Source organism: Sander vitreus, chromosome 10 (assembly GCF_031162955.1).
Source record: "Sander vitreus isolate 19-12246 chromosome 10, sanVit1, whole genome shotgun sequence".
Classification (NCBI taxonomy): domain Eukaryota; kingdom Metazoa; phylum Chordata; class Actinopteri; order Perciformes; family Percidae; genus Sander; species Sander vitreus.
The window spans coordinates 22808305-22834288 of record NC_135864.1 but is presented as its reverse complement, the minus strand read 5'-3'; the positions used below and the strand labels follow the sequence as shown (position 1 = coordinate 22834288).

The following is a 25984-nucleotide window of genomic DNA, read 5'->3' as shown; positions in this document are numbered from 1 at the left end:
TTAATATGAGACAAGACCTCATATTATGCCCTTTTATAGTGACCACAATTAGCTGTATGATGTTCTCTTTAGCTTGAGTAGCTTTGACACAAGTAATTGTACTCCCACTTGAGCAATGTATACTGTAGGTCTAGCAGGAGAACTTCTATTCAAAAGGATACTCTTTCCTCTCCTGGTGAAGGATCATTAACGTTTCAATGAATTGGCTACAGCAAAGGAGAGAGCACGTCTATGTGAGGTTCTAGCATGCAAGTAGACATCAGATGAGGGAGAATATTTTGTATTCCCTAAAGATGGCATCTGTATTAAACTAAGTGACATAGTATAATATGATGGTATGGTCCGAGCACAGCACCGACCAATGTAAAATAAATCGAGCTCTCAAGCTTGATTATGTGCTGAAAATAGCAGCAGCTTATTTTAATGAGATTGCAGTACTTTGCTACGGACTGGGTTATACCATATCCAACCATATCAAATGAAATGATCTATTTATCTATCTATCTATACAACATACTTATTCGGACAATTGCTGTAGGCTTAGGTGGAGGTAAAAAAAAAATGTGCTTAGCCAAATTAACTCATCTGGAATAAATGCAAATACCAATACTAAACCTTGGATTTTTAAACCATGGCACTCCATTGGCCTACAATACTCTAAATAGCTTTTTTTTTAGTCTTGGTTGAGGGTTTAGTTAGAAATTTCGTCTGGATATTTAATGTATTTTCCTTACATTACATCAACTCCTCCCATTATTTTCAAGCCATCCTTATTTGGGAGGAGAACGTCCTGAGTGCATGTGCCATTCATTAAGAAGGCGTACTATGGGCGTGACCTCACGACAATAATCCAATCAAATGTCAGATTTCAGACAAAGTGGGCGGTGCCTCTGAAGGGAAATCCTGACACACAGTGGCTGGTGGCTGATGGCAGGGCGGGGCTTGTAGACGGAAGTGTCTCCCGACTGGTCCAGCTGTCATCTAGAAGAGAGAAGAGACCATTTACACCGGCTGCCTAGGAAATGCAGAAAAAGGGAAAACGCTAAAATATGTCAACATCTAAACGATAAGGTCATGACGCCGAACTGAAGGTAGCTATGCCCGACATATCAGTGAATACACATGTTTGTCGATACATTAGAACAGCCGTCGAGGTTACGTTACGTTATTTCGAGGTGTAAAAATGATGACAAGGTTTGGTAGGCTGTGTGACATTGAACAAACAGGACACGAAACAGACGAGGTCGTCTAAAGAGCCATACACCATTTCTAAACACTCATAAATTCCGTCGTCCTGTTGTTGATAAAGCTGTCGTGGACGTTACTGAAATTTCGAGAGTCGTTGTAGCCGTTGAATTCGTTCATTGCTTCCCAGCTGATTTGCAAATATGCTAACTGTTACGTCTCTGCGGTATCGGCTATTTTCCTAGCCTAGCGGCTTGGTAAAGGGAACTACCCTAGATTCAGAACAGACAAGAGACGTCATCAACATTTTCCTGCATTTAAATGGTCGCGTATGAGGAGGTCATTGCTGAAAAAGGAAGATTATTCGGTAAGTGCCCATGCTACAAGTCACCACAACGCCTGTGCGTTCACGGATGCATTGTAATGCATAAACGTACTTTTTAAAATTGACTGCTGGGATCTGCATGATTAATAGGGCACATGGAAGGTGGCGGAGCAGCTGTTAGCTCGCAGCTAGCTAAGCAACGACCTTTAAGCTTCACCAGCCCAGGCTGTTAGCTGCCTGCGCTGGTTAGGCTGGGTGTTTTCCGTGGTTGCCTGCCTGCTATGAAAGTGTTATATTTCATCCAGGCCATCCATGGCCAAGCGAGTCAATTATTGAATCTCATTGATTGCATCACAAGACCAGACAGGGTGCAGCCCAAGCACATTCATTGGGTATGGCGAGGCTTGTTTTTATTTTATTTATTGTAGAGGCCAAATCAACTTGAGGTATAACAGCCTTATGCTTTTTGTCACCCATTCCTCCCCCCTTCCCTGACCCTCCTTAACCCACATATTAGGATAAAGAAGACGGTGAAGGCCAAAAGTGAATTGAAGATTTACTGGGTGTCCTAAATGGGGGACTACGGGTTTGGAGTTCTGGTGAAGAACAGCAGCGGTAACAAATCTGCTTTCCCTGTAAGGATCCCTCCTCATCTTCAACCCCAGCACCCTCACCACCCCTCCAACCCCCCCAGCCCCCCTTCCTTCGTAAACAACACCTGCTCTACCAATGGAGGCAGTTCTTGGCTGTTCCCTGCCGTAGCCCAACACAGTAACATGCAAGATGAGATTCTGGAGTCAGACAAGTCCAAGGCCTTGGACCTCCAAGACATGCAGGAGAAGTCTCAGGTCCAGGCCCAGCCCCAGGCCCTGTCCCCGGGCCAGCAGGAGGGTGGGGGAGGCCTAGGAGAGCTCGATGGAGCTCTTCCTGAAGACGGCCCATTGGAGAAGGGTTCTTTGGAGAGCAGTGGGGGAAAGGAGAAGCTGAGGATGGAGTCCCCTGTGCTAAGTGGGTTCGACTACCAGGACAGCCTGGGAATGGGTACAAGCTGTGCACAATCCACCTCCTCCTCATCCTCTCTGACCAGTTTTAACAACTGGTCCGCTGCTGTCCCATCCACTCAGTCTCCAGTGGTTGGGGAAGACGTCGGAGGGTTCTTTGGTCCGGCTGGCTCCAACGCCAACGGACCGCCCCTGCTGTTCCAGAACTTCTCCCACCATGCCGGGCCTGGCTTTGGAGCGGGAGGTAGTTTCTCCCCGCAGATTGGACCAGTCTCCCAGCACCACCCACCACCCACTCCTCACCCCCAACACTACCACCCCCATGGTCAGGGGGTCCCACAGCAGCACCGGCGCTCCCCAGCTAGCCCTCATCCACCCCAGCCCTCCTTCCCTCCGCATCCCCATCGCAGCGGACCGTTCACCCAGCTGCCCCACCTCGCTCCTGCCCAGAGCAAGCCCCCTTCACCTTGGGGAAGCTACCAGGGAACCTCCACTCCTACATCCACCTCCTGGAGCCCCGGTGGGTATGGTGGCTGGGGAGGCACGCAGGGGGTCCGAGAGTACAGGCGGGGGGTAGGTGGAGGGATGACGGGTCTTAACTCCATCTCTCCGCTGAAGAAGTCCTTCCCCAACAATCAGGTAGATGAGATTGTCGTGACTCATCTCAAACACTAATACATCTTTTGTTATTTATCATTCATTGATATTACGGTACTCAATGCATTTGGTCAGTAGACTTGTATACAACTCATCCAACTGTCCTACAGGTTCCTTCTCAGAAGTTCCCCAGAAATAGCTCTGGTTTCAATCACAAGGGCTGGGTGGAGGACAGCATGAGCCGCAGTGACAGTGTCTACCCTTTCCAGGTGAGCATATCACAGGTAATACTCAGGCTGGTGTTTAGATATTTGCTTGACGTGATGCCTAATAGAACTACATTTACTGTGTGTCCTCCCAGAGGCAAATGATATTAATCCTATTAAACACACTCGTGTGTATCAAATGCAACAAATAAGCCATTGAGCAACACCGGATGCGTGACAGTTAAGCCAGCTAAACAAATGAATTGAAACTTATTGTGTGTGTGTGCTTAGGTCTTATCTAGATAACGTTGAAGGAGAGCAGTGTTATCATCTGCTCTGATCACATGGCCTTCCTCTTGTCCTGATTTGAGAAGTCTTGTGCTCTACTGCAGCTTTGCATGCTCTTGGCCCATTTAGATACACAGTGAAGCACCCTCACTTGTGTTCTGTATTACTCCTCACCATAGCTTTTCTTTGTTCTTGGAATTGTTTCAAATGCTAATACGTATATCTTTTTACCTTAGGGCTATTCAATTAGAATTTGTGTTGATCTGAAATCGGCCAAGTGGAAGGATGCATCCTTAAGTAGCATATCTTCTTATATCAGATACAGTGGAAAGATGTGATGGGATTCCAGAGATATGCAGGTGATTTTGTGTGACATACTCTGGGCTCCATTCTCTGTTTACAGTGCTTTCCGCTGAAGGTCTCTACGGGAACATTCTCTGCAGTTTTTATTAGCTATTAGCATCATGGCAAACTATGTCAGGGCTCTTGCATCTTGTGCGGCTTTTAGATGGTGATGTAAGAAGTGAGGAAGCTTATTGTTTACTTCCTCTCTTTCAGCAGGAGAGAACACGGTCCTTTGATGGTTTCAGTATGCACTCTCTGGAGAACTCTCTGATTGACATTATGAGGGCTGAGCAGGATTCCTTGAAAGGTTGGTTCCCACACTTAACAGTAGAAAAGGAAAGGATACTTTCCCCTCACTGCTGGCCGTAGGTAAATACAGCCGTTTATTGCTCGTATTTGACAGCAAATGGAAATTGGCCATTAATCTCACAATGCTCACAACTGATTGTGTTGACAGCAGGACTTTGAACGTGCATGCTGCTTATTGGGTCCCAAAAATGGTGTGTGTTTACTTGTGACTACACTTCTTTCTCAATACAATTGCATATATTGTTATGATTGCAAGGCTTTTTGTCTTGCAACACCACATAACTAAAACACTAATGGCACCACACAAAAAAAAATAGTGCAGTGTTATGTAGGGTTGGCTATCATTCAGATTCTGTAAATATGGTTGCCAATATCATACCAGAGTTTTGGTAATGACACCAAAAGGATGCTAAAAGCACAATTTTGTTGCCACTCTAAAAAGTTGAGGTTAGATACCCAGCACTAGGTATATAATGTTACTTCGGCTATTTTGCTATTGGACAGTACCAATATATCTCCCTGTGTGTCATTTTTCCTCTTAATTTTAATAGAATATGATTTTAAATGCAGTATAAGCAGAGGTGGCTATCTACTTTCAATACCTCTTAACTTAAGTACCAACAAATATGTGCCCACAGCAGTGAGGATCAAGAAAGTACCAAAAGCCGGCATTGCATGTCTGGGTAGATTCTTTGATCTGATGGTTCCTGATTTCCATCAAAATCAAAAATTACTATTTAGGTGAATTTCTGTTTTGATGGCTGCGTGTTTTCACATCGGTACAGAAACTTTACACGTATGTCGCCATCTAATCTGGTGTATGGACATATCATTAATGAGACCCGCTCAGATCAGTTACAGTTCTTCCGTTGCAGTACATTGGTGCGTTTTAGTCTCCGTAACTCATGAAGACAATCATCTGCAGCATTTGTTGCTGTGGAGACTCCTTGATCTCAGCAAACTCTCATTAATAAAACATTTCAGTTCCGTTTTTGTTACAGTCAATCGTAAAAGAACCATTTTTCCATCATAGCCAGCTGACGCTAATCTGGGCCAGCTGATGCATGTACCTTCTATTTAGAAACTTAATTATTTTTTTTTTATTTTTATTTTTTTATATATATACAGCTTCTTCAATGATAAAATCCGTAAATAATTTGAAAGTCAAACACACAATCTTGGACTTATTCCAGTATTTTTCTAGCATATGATCTTACACTAACAGTGTACACGTAAGACTAAGCTGAAATACATTTGAGGCAGGGCTGTAGTCGAGTCCAAGACCAGGACTAGTCAAGATCGAGTCCAAATGAGAGACAGTCGATACGAGACAGGAAAAAAAAGAATCCTCTTTAAGACCACTCGCTTACCTGCTCATAATTTATGTGAGTAACACAAATTAGGCCATATTATTTACTTAAAATGGAAATGTCCCCATTCTTGAACTTGATACTTGAAGACTTCATAGTACAAGGTGCTCGCTGACATTGTGTCTGTTGTGTCCAAAATGCAAACGATTGATACCTGATGATTGAGGTATATGATGCAGTCAGGCGTATACCAGGCGACCAATCTCGATACCTGTTCTAGATGGATTTTGAATTAAACCAATACCTGTTTTCTGAACGTGCGCACTTCATCAATGGTTTTTGTTTTGAAGGAGGAAGTTACTTCAGAACAAAAGCATATTAGTCCCTGGACTCGGTCGAAACCAACTAGAATATTTGGCGAGTCCGAGACGAGTCCAAATACCAACGAGACCGAGACAACAGAAAAGCGTTTCGAGTCTGGACTCAAGTACTACAGCCCTGATTTGAGGCACTATATGATTTGTGTGCCGATTTCTTCATACTTCCACCAATAGGGTGCTATCGTGGTCCTTTTCCTATAGACACGGAATACATTACCCCAAACCATTCCAACATAACCTCAATGGGTTGGGGAGAAATGTATACATTAAGGTTAAGGAGTTAAATGTGTTGACATGCTGTTCTGAGGCCTCTCCTGTTTATTTTTTTGTCATGTAGGACGCTACAGCTTCTCTCACCAGGGTGGAGACGGGCCTCTACCTATGAATGGTATGTATGTAAATGACATGCATACAAATATGCAGTGCTGTACCAGGAGTCAGGGCTTGAAATTGATGTCTGCCAAATGTAGAAAAAAATGTAGTACTTTTTAAATGCGAGTCAAGAATCGAGATTCAGTCCTTCATAACCATTTCAACCTAGTTGGTAGGAATTCGGTGAGGTGACTTGAAATAAAAAGCAAAAGACAACCCTCTGGCCATTACATAACATCACTGAGAGATAAAACAAGTGGTAAACATGACTTAAGTCATGCTACTTGTTTTAGATCCTTCTGGAAACTGCTCTGGTAGACTACTGTGACACACAAAATGGCTGACTAAAAGCAGACCAGACCAGACCGGCTTCTTCAAATAGGAAATAAATACTGTTGTCGGGAAGGTTCAGAGACTGCAAAGAGGAAATAAATCCCAGCACAAGTATGCTGTCAGAGGCAGATGATGTTCGTTTGTAAGTTTGCCTTCATGTTTGTAGTGATAATAAAAATCCAGTCATCCATTTCTTCCATGCATAGTGATGAGCATTTTATTTTCAAATACAATGATTCGCACCGTTTCGTCAGTCCCGTGTGGAGTTACTGAAAGTGTTGCACAATCTTAGTAAAAATGCAGGTCATGCATAAGTGATTAATGAGGCATTTAATGACTGTCGGGTACAAGTACATGCCATGTTGTCTCTCTCTAGTTTATACAAAACCAATTGATACCAATTTGGTATCCATTGCAGTGTATGGATACTGGTGAAAAGGTATTCTGAACATGGCCTTACTGAGAAATGCACAGAGAGCGCTGTGTGACGCTGATAGTCTTAATTAGCTTTGTAGCAACTCATTTGGCAATGGCTTGAATGTAACAGACGTTCATTAATGTGAAAAAGTTACGCACTAAAGCTTTAAATGGATACATTTGATGAATAGCATTTTGGCTAGTGAAAATTCAAACAGTACCCATTTCAGCTGAAGGATCTAACATAATTCCAAGCCCTGCCCAGTGTTTTCCTTGCTGTTTTTATTCTGTGCTTTCTTCAAAAAGCCATTTCAAGAGTGTTTTGTGTTGTTTTACATGCAGCGAGAAGTTATGGCAGAAGACGAGGTAAAGATGTGAATGTGTCTTGATTGCTTCAGTGTGAATTTTTTCCTTTTTTTTTTTTTTTTCTTTTTTAGTAAAAAGCAGTAATGACCCCTGAAATGATGACTTTGTGGTTTTGCCTCTGCGTTTGTCTGCTTGGCTGTTCAGTGTCACTGATTGTTCTGCCTTGAATATTGTCCAGGTTTAAGCTCCGCTTTCTGCAGTACGTGAAAGCCTTCCCATGTTGCCTGCCAAGACCTAGTAGTGTTAATACTCGTGCTTTTTTTTTATTGCGTCATCAAAATTAGCGCCCAATGGCTGCTTTTGTATGCATTTCTTGACATTGATGTATTTACAGCTGATCAAATTCCCTTCTCATTGTATATTTATACATTTTCAAAACCCTAAGCTGGTGTATATGAGCCAATATGTGTAATCCAGATGGTACTCTCCAATAGGCCATTCGTCCCTGTTCCCCATGGAGGATGAGCGCTCTTTTGGAGAGGACGAGTCTGGTGACCAGGGGCTCGCTGGCCTTGGTTCGGCCCACTGTTTCCCCCACCTCAATGGTGAACGCGTGGAGCGATATTCGCGCAAAGTGTTTGTTGGAGGGCTGCCCCCAGACATAGATGAAGGTAAAGACATGTTACGGCTACAGATGATGCTTTTTAAAAAAAAAAAAAAAGGCTATAACAAAGCTTCAATATTGGAACTTCTTGGTATTCATAATTTTACATTTTATTATAGTTTGTGAGACTTGATTGTAAATGTGCTAATATCACAAATGTGGTATTGTTACAACTCCAGTGCCTCATTTCAGCTATACTGCATATGCAACTCAAAAGTCTAATTTTTGTTTTGAAGCAGCACAAAATGCCATTATTGATTGATTTGAGTTCACTTTTTCAGATGAAATTACTGCCAGTTTCCGCCGTTTTGGTCACTTGTTTGTTGACTGGCCTCACAAGGCGGAGAGCAAGTCCTATTTCCCACCAAAAGGTGAGTCAAACCAGTGGAACATTATATTTCTGACTGATTTTTGACTCTACAGCACTGTGATGATGTGTATCTGCTGGTTGTGCACGCTCATTGTTTGTCAAACCTATCCAGGATATGCATTCCTGCTGTTCCAAGACGAGAGCTCTGTTCAGGCCCTGATTGATGCCTGCATTCAGGAGGATGGCAAGCTTTACCTGTGTGTCTCCAGTCCCACCATCAAAGACAAGCCCGTAAGTGGTTTGTTCGGTTTAGCTGCTACATGCTTGCTATCTGTCTTGCCCAGCAAGTACAAAACTAAGTGTTCAATTTCAAAGAAATCATAGACTCGCACAAGCGGCCTTTGTTTTAGTGTGTCTTGCCACTGTATGTCAGAAAACTGGAAAGTTCAGTACAGCTTCCTTTGTGTTGTCTGTCCAAATAAGAGCTTTGTCGTGGTAATCCATCAGATGTAAACTGTAGGTTTAGTGCACTACTCATGGCCAATGCAATATTTTATTGAAAAATATACTGGTAAAAATGTGAGGTACCAAAAATTCACAATTGAAGTCTCACTTCAACTGTAAAGTTTGTTTAGTTAGTTATTTGTTCAGTTATATTATGAACTCTTACGTAGACATGGCAGTTTTGAGCCCTGCAGCACAAAACGTGACGAAATGTAGATATGGTGAACTCACTAGTATGTTCATCTACAGTATTTCAGTCATTCAGAGGCTTCTGGTAAAAATCCCCTGCCACAGTCCACCACCAACAACAACAATATCCTGCAATAGCAGTACGATTGAACCAAAGAAATATGTTAATCCATATTACACAAAGCAGCAAGCCCCTTTCATTTTCACAATCCAAACTGTATCTTGCTCACAAAGGAGTAGAGCATGACTGAGAGGAAATTAATGCTGTTTTATCTTTTGTATCTCGTTTCTTGTAGGTCCAGATTCGGCCCTGGAACCTCAACGACAGTGACTTTGTAATGGACGGCTCTCAGCCATTAGACCCGAGGAAAACTATCTTCGTAGGGGGTGTCCCTCGTCCCCTACGTGCAGGTACGTGTGTGCTGTGTGACCCTGAATTGTATTGCATTCTCAGGAGTTGTTTTGATCCCATGTATTGTGTATTGCTCTTCCAGTGGAGCTGGCTATGATCATGGACCGTCTGTATGGCGGAGTGTGTTACGCTGGGATTGACACAGACCCTGAACTCAAGTATCCAAAAGGGGCGGGGCGAGTAGCCTTCTCCAATCAGCAAAGCTACATTGCAGCCATTAGTGCCCGATTTGTTCAACTGCAGCACGGGGAGATTGATAAACGGGTGAGTCCATCTGATAAGCAGCTTCCTATTCAGGTCTTAAAAAAAAAAAAGTCGATGTTCATAAAATATGAATTGAAAGCTATCTGATTTTTTTTTTTAGACCTCCATTTTGACACACTTTTTCCTGTCTTCCATTTCATCTCAGGTGGAAGTGAAGCCATATGTCCTGGACGACCAGCTGTGTGACGAGTGCCAGGGCACCCGCTGCGGGGGGAAGTTTGCTCCTTTCTTCTGCGCCAACGTGACCTGTCTGCAGTACTACTGCGAGTACTGCTGGGCAGCCATCCACTCCCGGGCCGGCCGCGAGTTCCACAAGCCGCTGGTGAAGGAGGGGGGGGACCGACCGCGACACATCTCCTTCCGCTGGAACTGAGGCGAGAGGGCAAGGGGCGGGGGACGATGCAGAATCGGGGAGGGATTGAAAGAAACGGGGTAGTAAGGGGAAGGGTACGGGCTACGATATGAAAAATAAATGCACTTTTCTTTTTAAGTTTAAAAAAAACAAACAAAACGACTTAATTTATTTTTTAGTTTCTTTTTTAATTGGGCCTTCTAAAAGAAGTAAATGCTAAGAAGAGAGTGAAATCCCATTTATGTTTTGACTTTAAGTGTGCATGAGCATATGGATGCATTAGATTTGGATTTAGATGTTTTCTGACTTGACTGTACTTTCTTTTCGTGTTAGCTGGCAAAGCTGCTTACATTTGTTGTCAAGAGTAACATAAAATTTAAGTGAGGTTCATCATACCTAAATCAGTATACTAACTATGGAAGTTGAGTTTAAGAAGGGTGCATTTTCTTATTTTTTCGCTTGCAGGATTAGAGAACAACTGTACCATTTACCAAAGGTTTGAGCGCAAATGGTTGGGTTGAACAGAGGAGGCAAAACTGTTTCAGACGGTCGGACGATCGAGTTTTTCAAGAAGCTCAGTGTATAGCATCAGGCCACGTCACATAACAAAATCTCCCCTCAGTCTGGCACATGCGTTTTTTGATTGCTGGCATGAGTTTCTAGGTTTTGGTTTAGAAGTCGACACTTTGTAACCAGAAAGGGCAAACCAAAGATTGGCCTAAAAAAAATAAATAAAAAAAAAACACATCATCAAATCCAATGTTGATCTGAGGGGTTTTCAGGATAATGTTGTGTCCTCTTGTCATTCGGCGGAGGAAAGGCTGGAGTTGTCTGGAGTTTCGGTTTGTGGGTGTCGGCTAATAAAGACACAGCCCTCAGGGCTCAGGTATTGACAGTAGTATTTGCTCACTTTATATTGTCAGGGATATTAGCACTGGAAGCTAACATGCTAATGTAGTACAAACTAATGGGAACGCACAGTCCAGTCTCCTGAGCTGTCCTCATGGTGTACCACTGCACGCTCTACCATGACTGGAGCTTCTATCACAAGTGTTGTGGTTGGATATGGTAGTAGCTAGAATTTGCTGTCACAGAGATAAAGATATTATTTTATACATGGCCTGCTGATTTTTGTACAGTGTTTTATAGCTGATTATTTTGTCATGAACATATATACATTTATTATGCACTACTTTTCTAAATATTTTTTTCAATAGTCATTTTAGGCACATTTTTTCACAGATGGGAGAACTCCTTTTGCAATACCTCATTTTTTTCACTTGGTGAAAAATAATTTTGTACCTTTGTTACTAAGAGATCTGCATTTATGGTAAACTTAATTTAAAAAAGAAAATGAATGATATTAATATAATTTTCAATTAGCTTTTATATATTTAAGTGCTGGTAAATCTGAAATTGTCTGGTGCATAGGTGTGATTCTGTAGATTTAAAAAAAAAAAAATTAAAAAAAAATAAGAAATAAGGCTATCATTAGCCAGTCATATATGGATTCTCCTCTGTCCTAATAAACCTAATTACAGGATCCTAAGGCATGACAAGACCTTTCTAAACTGATTTTGATAGTCTTGAAAATATATTCTGATATTCTGCTCCTAGGTGTAGTCCATAAGATTATCCATAGGGTAAATGTTTTGGCTTTGGTCAATGTGAAATGTTCCCTTCTATCACCGGAGTGGATATCAGCTGTTTGAATATTTAGATCCTCTTTCTGGGACTGCCTGTAAGTTCTACTTATTCTTGGCATGCATAATGTAATACAGAAATAACATGGCTAGCGTTAATGCAGGACCTAATGTAATGCACTAGATCTCCTTTTTCCTTTTTAACGTTCTTTTCCTTATCTCTTTGAGATCACCTCTCTTGTAGCCTCTCTTTACATGATGGAGTCTGCCTTCCTTACACAGATATGATGTTTATGCAATCTACACAGTGACAACACTTTGGATGTGTTTTGTAATGTAGAGGACACTCAGTAGGACAGAGGTGAGGAGACTTGATCACTTGACCCCCTTTGTGATGTGGCATGCTTTGGGACATAACCTGAATGTGATTTAATGTTGCAAGTTAACTTTGAGCCATTATGTGCAATACTTATTCTTTCCAGAACCGAGTCGCCGCAGTGTAAGTCATTTAATCCATACGAACCATGCAGTCATTTACACATTATTTGTTTCCTATTGTTCATGCTGATGTCTGCAAGGAAAAAAGAAAAAAAAACTAATTTATACCTGAATTTATTTTTAAACATTAGTTTTGTGCTTATTTACTTATTTTGCTACTACTATGCTACTGTGATTGAAAACATTGTATATACTAGGTCGATAATGTATTTAGCATTTGCTATATTTTCAATTGAAATGTATAACTATCATTTTGATCAGATTTTTGTTATATTTTTGGGGTGATGTGTTAAACTCGTTGATGTGTCTAGTTTTTCTAATTGCTGTATTGTGCTCCACATTTTCAGATGAAAAGAATAATGATTATGTCTGTTAGTATTGATTGCAAAATTTCAATAGTTTTTAATTGTATGCTGGGAAGGTTATATTTATTAACTTTTTTTTTATTTTTATTTTTTTTACCTGATATCATTTTGATTTTTATTAAGTCATTTCACATTTATACGTAAGTTCCAATTTTTTATATTTTCTTCCTGATTAATTTACGCTACAATACAGACGTCAGTTTTTATAGTTGGTTTGTAGTATTGAAGTAAAAACAAAGATCTAATGTCATATATTCATTTGCTGCCAACTGTTTGTAACTGTATGCATACATTTGAAGTATTTGTAATGTGAGTTGTTGAACGAATAAAACAGCTGTGAGGAAGAATGATATGCCGAATGTTGATTTAAGAATGAAGGCTTTCTCCTTTTTATTTTAGTATTTTCTGAGTAGCCCTTGTTAACTGGTTTGCCCCCTAAAGGTTTTCTAGTAAATGGGAGTCTTGCACCTGATGCCATTTGTTGTGTGATAGCAATTCTTTTGGCACATCTGGTGGGCTATGTTGAATCAGGTCAGAGGTATTTATATGCTGAGGCTTATTTCAGGCCTTGGTGAGTGCTATTTAGCTCGCCTACACCTCCTCTTTTGTCCCAACAAACCTTTTCTAGTCTAATGAAAGCCCCAGCAACAAAATGTCATGAGATTTTATAACACTAATACATAAAAACACAATACCACTTTATGAAATGCTTATTACAACAGGGAGGTCTTCCAAATACATAGTGGTTTAATCCTCCATCTAAACCTCATGTATTTTTATTTATTTATTTATATTTTTTGAAATATTCGAGCTATAATTACAGTCCATGCTCTATATACAGAGGGAAACGTAGTTTTTACTCTACTACATTTAAATAGTTACTAGTTACATTACAAATTAAAATTTGACATGCAAGACTTCTGATGAGCTATTCATTGTGATGCATTGTTAATAGATTAAGCTACATACAATAAGCACCACCTAGTAACGATGTATTTATTTTTCATGGATGTATAATTAAACATTTTTGACACAAACTGCTTGTTGGTTGGAAGCGACGTTACCCGGATAGTACTCAGTGCCACCTGCTGGCTGACTCCCAAAAAGAAAAACAGTCCAGTCCAGTCTAGGTCTGTAGTACAGTCTCTGTCTCTGATCCAGACAGTTGGCCAAGGCTACAGCAAGTGTGTATTCTGTGTCTTCTGTCAGTCTCTAGTTTAGAGGGGGAAATATGCCGCCAGTTAGGACCGTGTATGTCCCTTGTTTTGGCTCCAGTCAAAGAGATGAACCACGACAAGACAAGACTATGTACCCGAAAGAGCCCCCCTCTCGGGACAAGGGCGGGAACAGTAGGTGTAAAGTCAAAGTCGGAGGTGAAAAAAGTCGGTTCCATTTAAAAGTCAAATTTCCAAAACTCAACAACAGCACTTTGTCCAAGAAGGCGACAAAGAAGGACAAAACACCGAGATGGATGGTAGAGGCCGCCGCCAATAAAATCAAGACCACTGTGAGCCAAGGAGGTAGCTAGCTAACTAAATGAGTCAGCTAATGGTAGCTAGTTAGGTTAGCTGTAACGCTAGCTAGCTAGCAGTCTTGCAGTAACTTGCAAGACAGCTGTGCACAGGAGTGAATTCCCTTTATTTCATAAAACCTCAAGTTAACCACACAGACGCATTATCACAAATACCTTTTCAAAGGTCAGAATCTTACAACTGGATGACTGTGGTTTAAATGATCTTGATCATGGGTGTAGCCAGCTAACGTTAGACAATGAAATATCACACTCATAACTCAGCCTTAATAAGATATGAACTAGTGCTGCATAATGTGCACGTTAGACTTAGCTAACTGTCAGCAGAAGCTTTATATTGACATGTATGTGTTGTTTTTAGGTGCTGGCACTAATTCTGACTCTGTTGGTGGAGATGTTTACTTATTCACCCAAAAACCCACCAGCACTGCAATAAACCAGAAGGAAAAGGTAGGCCCTTGAACAGTTTTGTGTTCAACTTAATAAAAAACAACAAAATTGAAACATGATAACATGTAAATTCCATAATTCTATTGGACCCACTAAAATATCCAGAATTATGCCATACCATGTATGCATATTTGACTGTAACTTAATTTCAAGAGAACCAGTTTCCCTTTGAGCTTTCGCTATTAAGTTCAACCAACAATTGTAGTCGAAAACTTTGTAGAGCCTACTTATCCTCGTCCACCATGCAGACACACGTGTACATTGTATCCTCTGTACCCAGACTACCAAGATATTTTATAACTCCCTCTTTCTTTTCCTGGGAATGTGTCCCCTGTCCTGGATAGGCCAAGCTTGCAGTTCTTAGGACCATCTCCAAGATGCTGGAGGAGAACCAGCTCATCAGGCAGAGGCTGGTCACAGTCAGCCAGGCCAACTGAGGCTGCAATGACTGACTGAAATGGCCCACAACCATGGCAGGTCGCTTACCTTTACCTTACTGTATCTAAAAGACATAAGTATTTCTCCACATCAAAGTTCTTACAAGTGGATAGTTCCTTAAGCATAGGATGTTGAAAACCAATGTTACAACAAGGCAAACGGTGGTGGTTCATCTATATTTGTGCTCATTGCTAATGTGCTGTGAGATCATAAAGCAATCTGCATAACAATGTATTTGCCATAGAGAACAGTCTTTTACAGTGTTCAAGTAACAGCGTTGTTTTATTAAAAGAGTCCATATTCAAATCGATGTGCAATTTGTATTCAAATTAGTCCGTTTTTTTACATGATGTATTGAAATTAAGATTTTTCGCTGCTGTTACACAAGTTAGATACACGTCAATGCAGTCCAGTGTAGAGGCACTGCAGCACACGCTGCCTCTGTAAAGCTTTTACTGTTCAGTGTAAGGCTGTTTCAGAGCAATATAGTATATATAATGATATATTATATTATATTCTATTGTGTACATACTGTAAGTAATACTTTGTCCCCTTTAATTACAATGAATGGACAAAATATGATGTACACGGTACCAGTATTCTAACACTACCAACAACTTTGTTAAATACTGTCATAAAGTTGTGTTGTGCATGAGATTGAACAGTTATTTATGATATTGAGTCCATCCATAGTACACCATGTTGTAGAAATTGGCATTAAATTATCTTAGATAAATGTCTCTTAATTATCCACCAGAGGGCACCACCTCCTCTAATAACATTGTCTGCTGTGATAGTTTTCAGTCATACTATAGACTCTCATACTGTAGGCTCACTCCTGTTTACACCCCACTCACAGACATTTCATCAGCCAATTTTATACTAACATCAGGAAACAAATGAATGCCTGTACTCGTGGGTGGTACATCATCCTTGTTTTAATGGTGCGCATAAGTATTATATTTTTCACACACAAAAAAAAAGTTAGATTTTACATTTCAAATAGTGGCTTGTGTGGTGATTCTATGAGTTTAGTAATATTTCCATACGACTAATTAGTTGATTGTAGATTGTCCTAAAAGCTGACCTTATTTGGCTGCGTGAATGGTTACAAACAGCTGCTCATTGTCAGCCGCTGTTACAAGATACAGTTACAAATTCTTGATATTAATAAAGTCAACTGGCTTTATTGTCATTGTTCAATCAGTTTGTAGCGTTTTTCATCAGTAAACAAAAAGTGGTGAATAATATTGAATAACTATGACCGTTTCACCGATGAATGTGTCACCAGAGGTTTACTCCTTTTATCAGAATTTATATTACAAAATCAACTTGAGAGCAGCATATGGCTGTGATTTTTTTTTTTTAACAGTAAAATAATTGCTGGTAACTCACGGACAATTTACCTTAAATTGTTCTGTAGTTTCTTAATGTTTTGATTGATGGGCCTCATTGCCTCTGTGTTTAGAGGCCAGTTGCTTTACCCTTTTCTGCTCTAAACACAACATGGCGGCCCTTATCAGAGTTCTCACTAAAGCTCAAGGAAGCGTTGCGTCTGAAAGTGCAGTACGTGCATTAATATACACCAGAGAAGTTGTTAGTGAAGGAGCCATAATTACAACAGCTGTGAATAGAGCTCAACAGTGACCGCCTACTTTTTTTCGGCTCTGTCTCCGGAAGTGTTTTTCCCCATTCAATTGTTTCATTCACGTTTCGAAAATTGCTTATATATAGAGTTTTAAGTCTGGAACCAAGCCAACCAGCTACGACATGAATAGTGAGCATAACACATTTGATTCAGCACAAAAAAACATTTTGAAAATGGCAAAAAAGGCAAAGGTACAAGACCGTGTACAGAAACTATCATAGACTTCAATGGTAGAAGCCAGAGCCATGTCTTTCTCTATCACTCTGGTAGAAGCTCGCTCTAGCCGTTCGTGGTTTCGCGGGTACGGTAAACGTTTCTATGGTAACAGCGAGTTGGACCAATCAGAGACTTTGCTGTTACGCTTAGGATTGTGGGTAGTGTAGTTTTTCTCCATTAAATTGCGGATAAAACATGTTTTCTTAAAGCAAGATTGATTTCATATGGACTTCTAGCTTCTACAGGAGCAGAAACCTTCGTTTCACAACCACGTAGCTCGGGGTTAGTCTACTTTAGATGGTTTAGACATTATGACTGATATTCTAAATCCTTATGGAGAAAATCAATGGGATTTTTACTTCCGGAGTCGGCTGTGGGCGGGACTGTTGAGGTCTATACAGGCTTTTCCCTGGGTTTTAGAGCACTTAGGTGCAAATGACGTCATGCGTTCATTTGCATATCAGTGACATCATCAGGCAATTATTTGCATAAAGCTTAGTGGTTGTCGGTTGCTGCGAGGGAGAGATCACAAAAGCAAAAGTCACTAAAATGAAAGTAGCTGGTCCAGCTTAAAGGTCAACCCTGCCTTAAGTTAGTGAGCCTGTGCTGAAGTTGTCGCTAGCTCCGTGGCTAGCCCCCTTCACTTTAACCAGCACGTAGCAAAAGCACAGGAGTTGTAGCATTTATTCACCGACAGATAAACTGTGCACAGACCGCACTGCTACGTTCACAGCTATAACATTACTGCTAACTTTTCCTTCTCTCTCTCCGCCGCACACTTGCTAACGTGTGCGCTGAAGCTGCCGCTGTATGTGCAACATGCATGGTGTGTGTGCTGCTGTGACACTGTTAGCGCCACTGTGTACGCTAGCCTTCATGTGGCACATGTGCAGAAGGCAACAAGCAAACCGTCGAGATGCTCTCTACGATGTTTTTATGTTCATATGCTTAGAGGGTTTGCAAAATCCCTTAGGCGCTTCGCCTAAGCCGTGTAATAGCATATATTTTTAACACTTTCTCATTTCTTCGTAGCCTTTCAGTGTTTATAGGCTGTTCATATACTGTAGATAACTGACACCGTCAGTTACTGCATTTGAGACATTGCTGTGTTGTCCTGGCTCCTGTGGTCACTAATGTGATTATTTTTGTCATTACCTAGCACCTTAGCATAAAATCCTTTAATTAAACATGTTTTAGCTGCACCTGCTGCCTTTGATTTAAAACAAGTTTGATGAAAAAATGCGCTCTCAAACTAATTGCTTTCTAAAGGTTCCTGTAGTAAAACCTGCACAGCTGGTTTGAACAACATATTATTTAAAAACACGATTTTGGCCCATTAGTCCCTTTTAATATTGTGTTATATACAGCTACAAGCAGCTTGGATGTACTAGAGTAATGTAATCATACCATGCTAGATTTTGAAAATTGAAAATTCTGTTTCAGAAACAAATCTTGAAGATCACAGGCTAGCGTACTCTGCAGCAAATAGAGGTGGTGGTTTTTTAATCAGTAAACAGGCGGTTTATTGAGAGTGTTTTTACGGCATTGAGGATAAATGGCTGTTGGGCTGGTGATTAGCAGTTAAACAGGCCTTTTAATCAGAGCTGCGGTCTGAACGGAGACTGGCAGACTGTGGCAGCTGTACCTCCAGACCACACTGCGAAGCCTGTTGACCGGCGGTTTGCTGCATTGTTTACATGGACAGAGGCCCCAGGATGTTGTGCAGTTGGAAACAAGTTTGGTTGCACAGGACCTGTTCAGAAAGTAATGTAGTCAGCAGAAACAGTGGTGGAGAGAAGACCCGTAAAAGAAACTGAGCTGTAAAATGTAATGCAAAGCAATAAAGAATGTTGTGTATTAAGTATTGTTTGGGCCTAGCTGTGAATTCATGTTTATGTTAAGACGCCTTCTCCTGTTGCTGCTCTAAAATTCAAAGCCTCTATTTGGATTCTAAGCAGCTGTCTGAGGTTGGAGTGCGTGTTGAGTTTATTCAAATTCTGGCAACCTAGATAACAGTATGGTGGTGCTTCTGAGACTGAGAATGATGGATGATTCATTATGTTTCAACACCTACTGTACCACATCCTGACTGAAATGGCTCAACGTAAGAAATAGTAATAGTAATGTCAGCAGATTTAAGCCTGTGTTGTTACACTGCAGACTCTGGCATGTAACCAGCAGGCGAGCTAGCTCATCTTTTTTTTACTCAGTCACATCCTACTGTCACCTTTTTTGATTAGTTGCACTGTCTTCAACCTCTAGATGAGTTTGATCACAGAACAAAACAGACAGAACACAGTTTCAATCAGGAGAGACAACTAGCAGCAGCAGAAGAGAACGGTTTTAGTTTGACGGCAACAATATGATTGGCTAAGATAGATCGTGGCAATACATGGTTTGACTACTTAAGCGTGATTAATGCTTCTGCATTAAATCTACGTGGAGGCACAGACCCTAAGCTGTAGCCGGCCGTGCATCTCTTGAAAATGTAACTACACATCGTGGCGATACATGTCGCTGGGCCGTGGCTTGGTAGTGTTGCATTTCCCCCCTACTTATTTCCTGGTTCTCCTTCTTAAAGTGATGGTTCGGAGTAATTTCACCCTAGGCTGCTTTGCACCTTGACCTTGAGCCAAACAACCCCCCATAAGCTTTCATATCAACCATCAACCATTCAACCATCACTTTAATAAACAACATGAAAAGCACAGGGAGGCACTTTTTTCTCTCTCACTATGACTCTAGAGTCGGTACTCGCTCCGTAGCTTATCACCGTCACTCTCTCACTCGCTCTACCACACACTCACACACACATGCCGGCCCTGCTATCTTCTTAAAGATACATTTCAGGCTACTTGTGTAGGCTACAGCGAAAGCTCTGCGTGGAACCTCCGCAGAACCACAAATCACGCTTCATAGTGAATGCCCCACAGAGTAGAAGCCGCAGAGAGAGATGAGAATGACTGAGGGGGAGTCTTCTTTCGCTAACCTTTAAATAAAAATGGACTATACCTGGATTTACCTTTCTTTAATACAGATAAATGAGTTTAATGATTGTCAGAAATATAGAGTAAACGTTGAACTTAATCTGCCACTTGTGGGCAACTCATCAAGCTGTTTACACAACATTGACATATTATCACCTATAAAACCAAAACAATGATTTAAAAGGTGCTAAAATGCTCCAGAGAGCTGGGGGGGGGACTACCAAATATGATAATTGTCTGTTTGTCACCATGAGTCACCACTCACACATTACGCATAGTAATTTCATCCACTGTTGGTATAACAAGACTAAGAGTCTACAGCCTCGCTGTGGGGTTGCACTTAGACACAGCACACTCACAATGACAATGCAAATATGCCAATGTTTAGCTAGTACACTATCTTAGTTTAGCGTGCTGGCATGCTAACATTTGCTAATTAGCACTAAACACTAAGAACAGATGAGGCTGATAGGAATGTCATTAGTATTGCAGATATTTGGTGATAAACAAAAATGTAGGAAATTTTGACCCAATGGCAGCGCTATAGGAAAAGACAAGGGATCCCCAAAAGAATGCACACCTTTCCTGTTAAATGTTTAACATAAGATGCTGTTGCAAATTCTCGTTTTTTTGCCTATTCTGTTAACCCTACTCTAACTAGTAAGGAGAAGCAACCACATTCATTAATATAAAAGTATGCATCCCTGAAAGAATTAAAGGACTATCAAGACAAATTATCACCATGGCATTTAATGTTTAATTTAATGTTAAACCACAATGTGATGATGGTGCCTCCTGTGTTTTATAAAGATACCAACTCCTTAAGAGCATGTATTATTGCTCATTGCCAGACAGAGTTCATGGTGTTAAAATTAGCAGGAAAACAACTTCTCTTTAGTCTTTATTGAGTCAACAGGCGGCATCCCTCTGCATGCCAAGAACAAACTACTGTAAAGTGTGAAACTAATGTGACTCTTTTAGGCAACTGCAGAGCAACCGAAGACGTATTAACAAACCAGGCTGTCCTCCACACTTGAAAATATAAACCATGGTAAACAAATACAGCACAATGATTGATCACACAATTAAAAAGAAGTAGTTCATGCTTTCTTTAATCATTTTTCAATCAGTGTGAATATGTAGGTGATTAGATGAAGTTGATAATGTTTTTCCTTTTTTTTTTTTTTGGATTATAATCACTATAAATACTTGGGTTCATTTACAAACTGCTCTTTTCTTTGAATGGCCAACATCTAAACCACAGATCTTTCAACAGGGACCCATAGGGGTCCTCAGAGTTACTGCAGGAGGGCCACCAAATTATTGTATGATAATTAAAAAAAATGTATGAACAGGATTTTACTATTTTAATAGCTTAGTAAAAAGTATAAAAAGGTATGTGTAAAAGGATATTTGGTTGAGATGAAACATAGCGGCAGAGGAAGGTTGACTCTATTGTAATACTTAGCGTCTTGTTGTAAATCATGAAAATGGTTCTAAAGTCTTAGCAGCCAATAGATCATAGGTAATGCTTTTCCTAGCAGGGCACAGCACAGATACACCGTTATACTCATTATTGGATTGATATTTTTAATTTGTAGCAATTGTGAATATTTTGTAAAATCATCTTTGGAGGCCATGACGAATGAGGGCAAGATGGTTTTGAAAAGGTGATATTTCACCGGTGGATGACCTGGTTGTAGCTACACTACGGTGTAAACACTCTGCCTGGAGGAGCAAGCACAGCCAAGTGGAAGGCGCCACTCTCACTCTCTGCAGATGGGGCTTGTTTTTGCATGCACAGGGGTTAGAGACAGAATAGAAAGTGGCTTTCAAGTGTAAAGCAAGCTGAGGACTTGGTTTACTTTATGTACTTTACTTTCTGTCTCCATGTTTTCTGGCTCAGGCAGTACTAATGGCTACATACTTGCATATGTAAGAGAAAGAGTTCAGTGGCATGAAGTTGCTGTTACTTCCCCATTTGCTTATAATATGCAACGCTGAGCCTGTGTGTGTACTATTTCTGTAACTTGTGATCTTAATCTCATGACAACTAATATGTCCCAACTGAAGATGCACACGTGTGACTTTATGAAGCTGCAGCTCATTTTCAGGAAGAGGTTTTTGAGCGATTAAGTTTGTGAGATCGTATTATTGAATAGTTGTCTTGTAGTTAGCTTTAACGTTAAAATGTTTGGCATGCTACCAGACATGGAGATACTGTATCACATGCACATTTGCATAACTGTAATTTGTGGTGAGATGGGGATTTACCGTACAGCTGCAGTGCTTTCGTCAGTCAGAGGATTAGTTTAATTTGTGTGGAAACACAATGAAGCGCTGAAAGATCCATCAACTGACCATGAAGTAATGATTGCACTGAATGAAGGGCCTGAAGAAGCAATAATGAGAAAACACATCTGACGAGTTTCAGCATCCCAGGAGATAATTACCCTCTCAGATTGAAGCTATTTGTCCTTGCAAGTTGCATTAAAATAAATTAAAGACCTAATGTCTTCTGCATTGATTATATTTGCATTCAAGAGCCATGTTTTTTATATATATAAGTATATATATATATATACACAGGTGCTGGTCATATAATTAGAATATCATGAAAAAGTTGATTTATTTCAGTAATTCCATTCAAAAAGTGAAACTTGTATAATGTATACATTCATTCCACACAGACTGATCTATTTCAAGTGTTTATTTCTTTTACTTTTGATGATTAGAACTGACAACTAATGAAAACCCCAAATTCAGTATCTCAGAAAATTAGAATATTGTGACAAGGTTGAATATTGAAGACACCTGGTGCCACACTCTAATCAGCTAATTAACTCAAAACACCTGCAAAGGCCTTTACATGGTCCCTCAGTCTAGTTCTGTAGGCTACACAATCATGGGGAAGACTGCTGACTTGACAGCTGTCCAAAAGACGACCAGTGACACCTCGCACAAGGAGGACAAGACACAAAAGGTCATTGCTAAATAGGCTGGCTGTTCACAGAGCTCTGTGTCCAAGCACATTAATAGAGAGGTGAAGGGAAGGAAAAGATGTGGTAGAAAAAAGTGTACAAGCAATAGGGATAACCGCACCCTGGAGAGGATTGTGAAACAAAACCCATTAAAAAATGTGGGGGAGATTCACAAAGAGTGGACTGCAGCTGGAGTCAGTGCTTCAAGAACCACCACGCACGGTTTCAGCTGTCGCATTCCTTGTGTCAAGCCACTCCTGAACAAGACACAGCGTCAGAAGCATCTCGCCTGGGCTAAAGACAAAAAGGACTGGACTGCTGCTGAGTGGTCCAAAGTTATGTTCTCTGATGAAAGTAAATTTTGCATTTCCTTTGGAAATCAAGGTCCCAGAGTCTGGAGGAAGAGAGGAGAGGCACAGAATCCACGTTGCTTGAAGTCCAGTGTAAAGTTTCCACAGTCAGTGATGGTTTGGGGTGCCATGTGATCTGCTGGTGTTGGTCCACTGTGTTTTCTGAGGTCCAAGGTCAACGCAGCCGTCTACCAGGAAGTTTTAGAGCACTTCATGCTTCCTGCTGCTGACCAACTTTATGGCGATGCAGATTTCCTTTTCCAACAGGACTTGGCACCTGCTTAAAGTGCCAAAGCTACCAGTACCTGGTTTAAGGACCATGGTATCCCTGTTCTTAATTGGCCAGCAAACTCACCTGACCTTAACCCTATAGAAAATCTATGGGGTATTGTGAAGAGGAAGATGCGATACGCCAGCCCCAACAATGCAGAAGAGCTGAAGGCCACTATCAGAGCAACCTGGGCTCTCCTAACACCTGAGCAGTGCCACAGACTGATCGACTCCATGCCATGCCGCATTGCTGCAGTAATTCAGGCAAAAAGAGCCTGTATGAACTTCAATATTTAATGGAAAATAATCTCAAAATGAAATCGCACAACGTGGTGTCAACATAAAACACAGCGGAGAGCGGAGTTCCCTTCGTGGTGAAAAAAAATTAAATTATTTCACCCAGGAAACGCTCGTTCGTTCCTCGGGAGTGTTTTAACCACGATCTTTTTCCTGAACTTAACTAGTCGTTTTGGCGCCTAAGGGCGCTGACACACAGATCGGCCGGGAGAATGTCTGGCGAGGTCGGTGACTCGAGTCTGTTCGGTGTGTTCCGTGCCGTCGTCCGTCCGAGGAGCCGTCGGCCTTCATTTTGGCCGACCCGACATGTTCAGTCGGGACTCACCTGGAAATGGCGAACGGATGAGCCGCTCAAAATCTGACGAAAATCTTTTAAACTAACCTTTGTCGATCTGAAATGAAGCCTATTTCTCGCTTAAAATGTTTTAAGAAACACGTTTCAGTGAACTATTTTAGTACAATATGAGATCGTATTCTGAACAAGCCGTGAGCTGTCAAGCCATGACAGTCTGGCTGTGAATTTCCGGAGAAAAAAGAACCACGTGACGCGTTCGTCCAATCAGCTGCCGGTTTTCATTTTCTGGGAAACAATCAGTTTGTTAATGGAAACGATACAAAGCAGCGTCGCCTGCTGCTATGGAGACGTATTACGTTTCGCGCACGGGCAGAGCGTATGCTCAAGTCGGCGTCTCTTCGATGTGTTCCGAGGCACTTTTTGGACCTCGGGGACCCGACTGATCAGTCCGACTGCCGGCCGTCTGGTTGGTGTGTAACTACCTTAAAACTCACTTTTTCTGGCTAAACTCAACTACCACTGCCCCTGAAAGGACCGTCATCTGGCGGTGCCTGTGCCCAGCTCCCAGTCACCTATTGGCGGCTAAAGAACTGCCGCTGGTAGCCGGCGTCCCGGATCTCTGTAGCGGTGAAATACAACCAGCAACTGCCACTCGGATTTTATCGTTCTATCGCACTATACATGGATTTCTCTGCAACGTCATCACTGCTTGCGCACGCAACCAGGGGGCAGAAAGAAGACGTGTTTCGTGTAGCTAATAGTAGTAGCAGCATAGCGTAAGTCAAAATGCCAAGGAGTTGTTGCGTGGTTAATTGTACAGAGCCAGTGATGGGTGCCTGATGTTTAACATACCTAGTGGGGAAGCATGCTTTTGCCAAAACCTGGCGGAGGTTGTGGCTTCAAGCCATAAGAAGGGCAGATTGGGGTCATATGCAAGACTCAGGCTCCCATTGTCTCAATCTGAAAAGTTGCAGCTTGTTCAGTTGTTCAGCTAAGTGATATCTACCTGTCAGGGCTGTAGCTTTAGCTAGCAGTCTAAACTTGTCTCGAGTCCGGACCTTTAACTGTCTATGGTCCGGACTCGAGACAAGTTTAGACTGCTAGCTAAAGCTACGCCGATATTTTGCTAACGTTAGCGCAACAGCGTTAGCCTAGCCTGCTAGGTAAATATTATGACTGCCTTCGGAGTTTCTTATATCTGCGTCCACGTTGTCAACATAAGACCTGTAGCGTTAGTGCTCCTTTTGTACCATAATTTTATTGAATGAAATATTAAGCTTAGCTCCTACGAGATGGGTGGGTTTTTATTACGTTACACACAAAGCTAACTGGCTATAATTAGCCTGTACATATGCTAACGGACATTAGCTAACGTTGCCGAGACAGTGGCAGTTGAGTTTCGGCGAGCTAACCACGACAGTGTTGTCGCCCTCTTGCCCACAATCAACCTCTGCTGCTAAAAACAGTCAACCTGCAGTGATGTTTTGAAATGGAGACACACATATCGTACCTTTTCCCGGAAATCCTGGCCATTATTTTAAGGCATAAACCAACCATAGGGGTACATTCAGGGGTAGCTAACCCTGCTGCTAACATTGGCTATTATCCATCCATCCATCCATCTTCATCCGCTTATCCGGGGTCGGGTCGCGGGGGTAGCAGCTCCAGCAGGGGACCCCAAACTTCCCTTTCCCGGGCCACATTAACCAGCTCCGACTGGGGGATCCCGAGGCGTTCCCAGGCCAGGTTAGAGATATAATCCCTCCACCTAGTCCTGGGTCTCCCCCGAGGCCTCCTCCCAGCTGGACGTGCCTGGAACACCTCCCTAGGGAGGCGCCCAGGGGGCATCCTTACCAGATGCCCGAACCACCTCAACTGGCTCCTTTCGACGCAAAGGAGCAGCGGCTCTACTCCGAGCTCCTCACGGATAACTGAGCTTCTCACCC

General features: G+C 41.6%; 2 protein-coding genes across 6 annotated transcripts; both read left to right on the top strand.

The window, feature by feature from the left end:
- Positions 1-963: 963 nt before the first annotated feature.
- On the top strand, positions 964-10630 carry LOC144524596 (cytoplasmic polyadenylation element-binding protein 4-like). 5 transcript variants are annotated; one of them, XM_078260964.1, is made up of 13 exons: positions 964-1091; positions 1431-1552; positions 2028-3150; positions 3279-3377; positions 4161-4254; positions 6284-6334; positions 7411-7434; positions 7869-8045; positions 8320-8409; positions 8521-8639; positions 9338-9452; positions 9536-9717; positions 9863-10630. In XM_078260964.1, the coding sequence occupies exons 3-13, from the start codon at positions 2083-2085 to the stop codon at positions 10088-10090; spliced, it is 2247 nt and encodes a 748-aa protein (XP_078117090.1). In that variant the 5' UTR covers positions 964-1091; positions 1431-1552; positions 2028-2082; the 3' UTR covers positions 10091-10630. The 5 variants fall into 5 exon arrangements, with proteins under 5 accessions (XP_078117090.1, XP_078117091.1, XP_078117089.1 ...); XM_078260965.1 differs by lacking the exon at positions 1431-1552 and having other exon boundaries at positions 4164-4254; XM_078260963.1 differs by lacking the exon at positions 1431-1552.
- A 3110-nt stretch (positions 10631-13740) lies between these two features.
- LOC144525007 (uncharacterized) lies at positions 13741-15340 on the top strand. Its single transcript, XM_078261509.1, has 3 exons — positions 13741-14095; positions 14468-14556; positions 14901-15340. The coding sequence occupies exons 1-3, from the start codon at positions 13807-13809 to the stop codon at positions 14991-14993; spliced, it is 471 nt and encodes a 156-aa protein (XP_078117635.1). The 5' UTR covers positions 13741-13806; the 3' UTR covers positions 14994-15340.
- The last annotated feature ends 10644 nt before the right edge of the window (positions 15341-25984 follow it).

What these genes read in the sequence shown, in the direction of transcription:
- LOC144524596 (XM_078260963.1), top strand. Translation starts at nt 2,083, where the DNA reads ATGGGGGACTACGGGTTTGGAGTTCTGGTGAAGAACAGCAGCGGTAAC. An exon ending in AAGTTATGGCAGAAGACGAG is followed by an intron (nt 7,435 to 7,868) that starts GTAAAGATGTGA and finishes ACTCTCCAATAG; the next exon opens with GCCATTCGTCCCTGTTCCCC. An exon ending in GCCCCCAGACATAGATGAAG is followed by an intron (nt 8,046 to 8,319) that starts GTAAAGACATGT and finishes TCACTTTTTCAG; the next exon opens with ATGAAATTACTGCCAGTTTC.
- LOC144525007 (XM_078261509.1), top strand. Translation starts at nt 13,807, where the DNA reads ATGCCGCCAGTTAGGACCGTGTATGTCCCTTGTTTTGGCTCCAGTCAA. An exon ending in GACCACTGTGAGCCAAGGAG is followed by an intron (nt 14,096 to 14,467) that starts GTAGCTAGCTAA and finishes TGTTGTTTTTAG; the next exon opens with GTGCTGGCACTAATTCTGAC. An exon ending in CAATAAACCAGAAGGAAAAG is followed by an intron (nt 14,557 to 14,900) that starts GTAGGCCCTTGA and finishes TGTCCTGGATAG; the next exon opens with GCCAAGCTTGCAGTTCTTAG.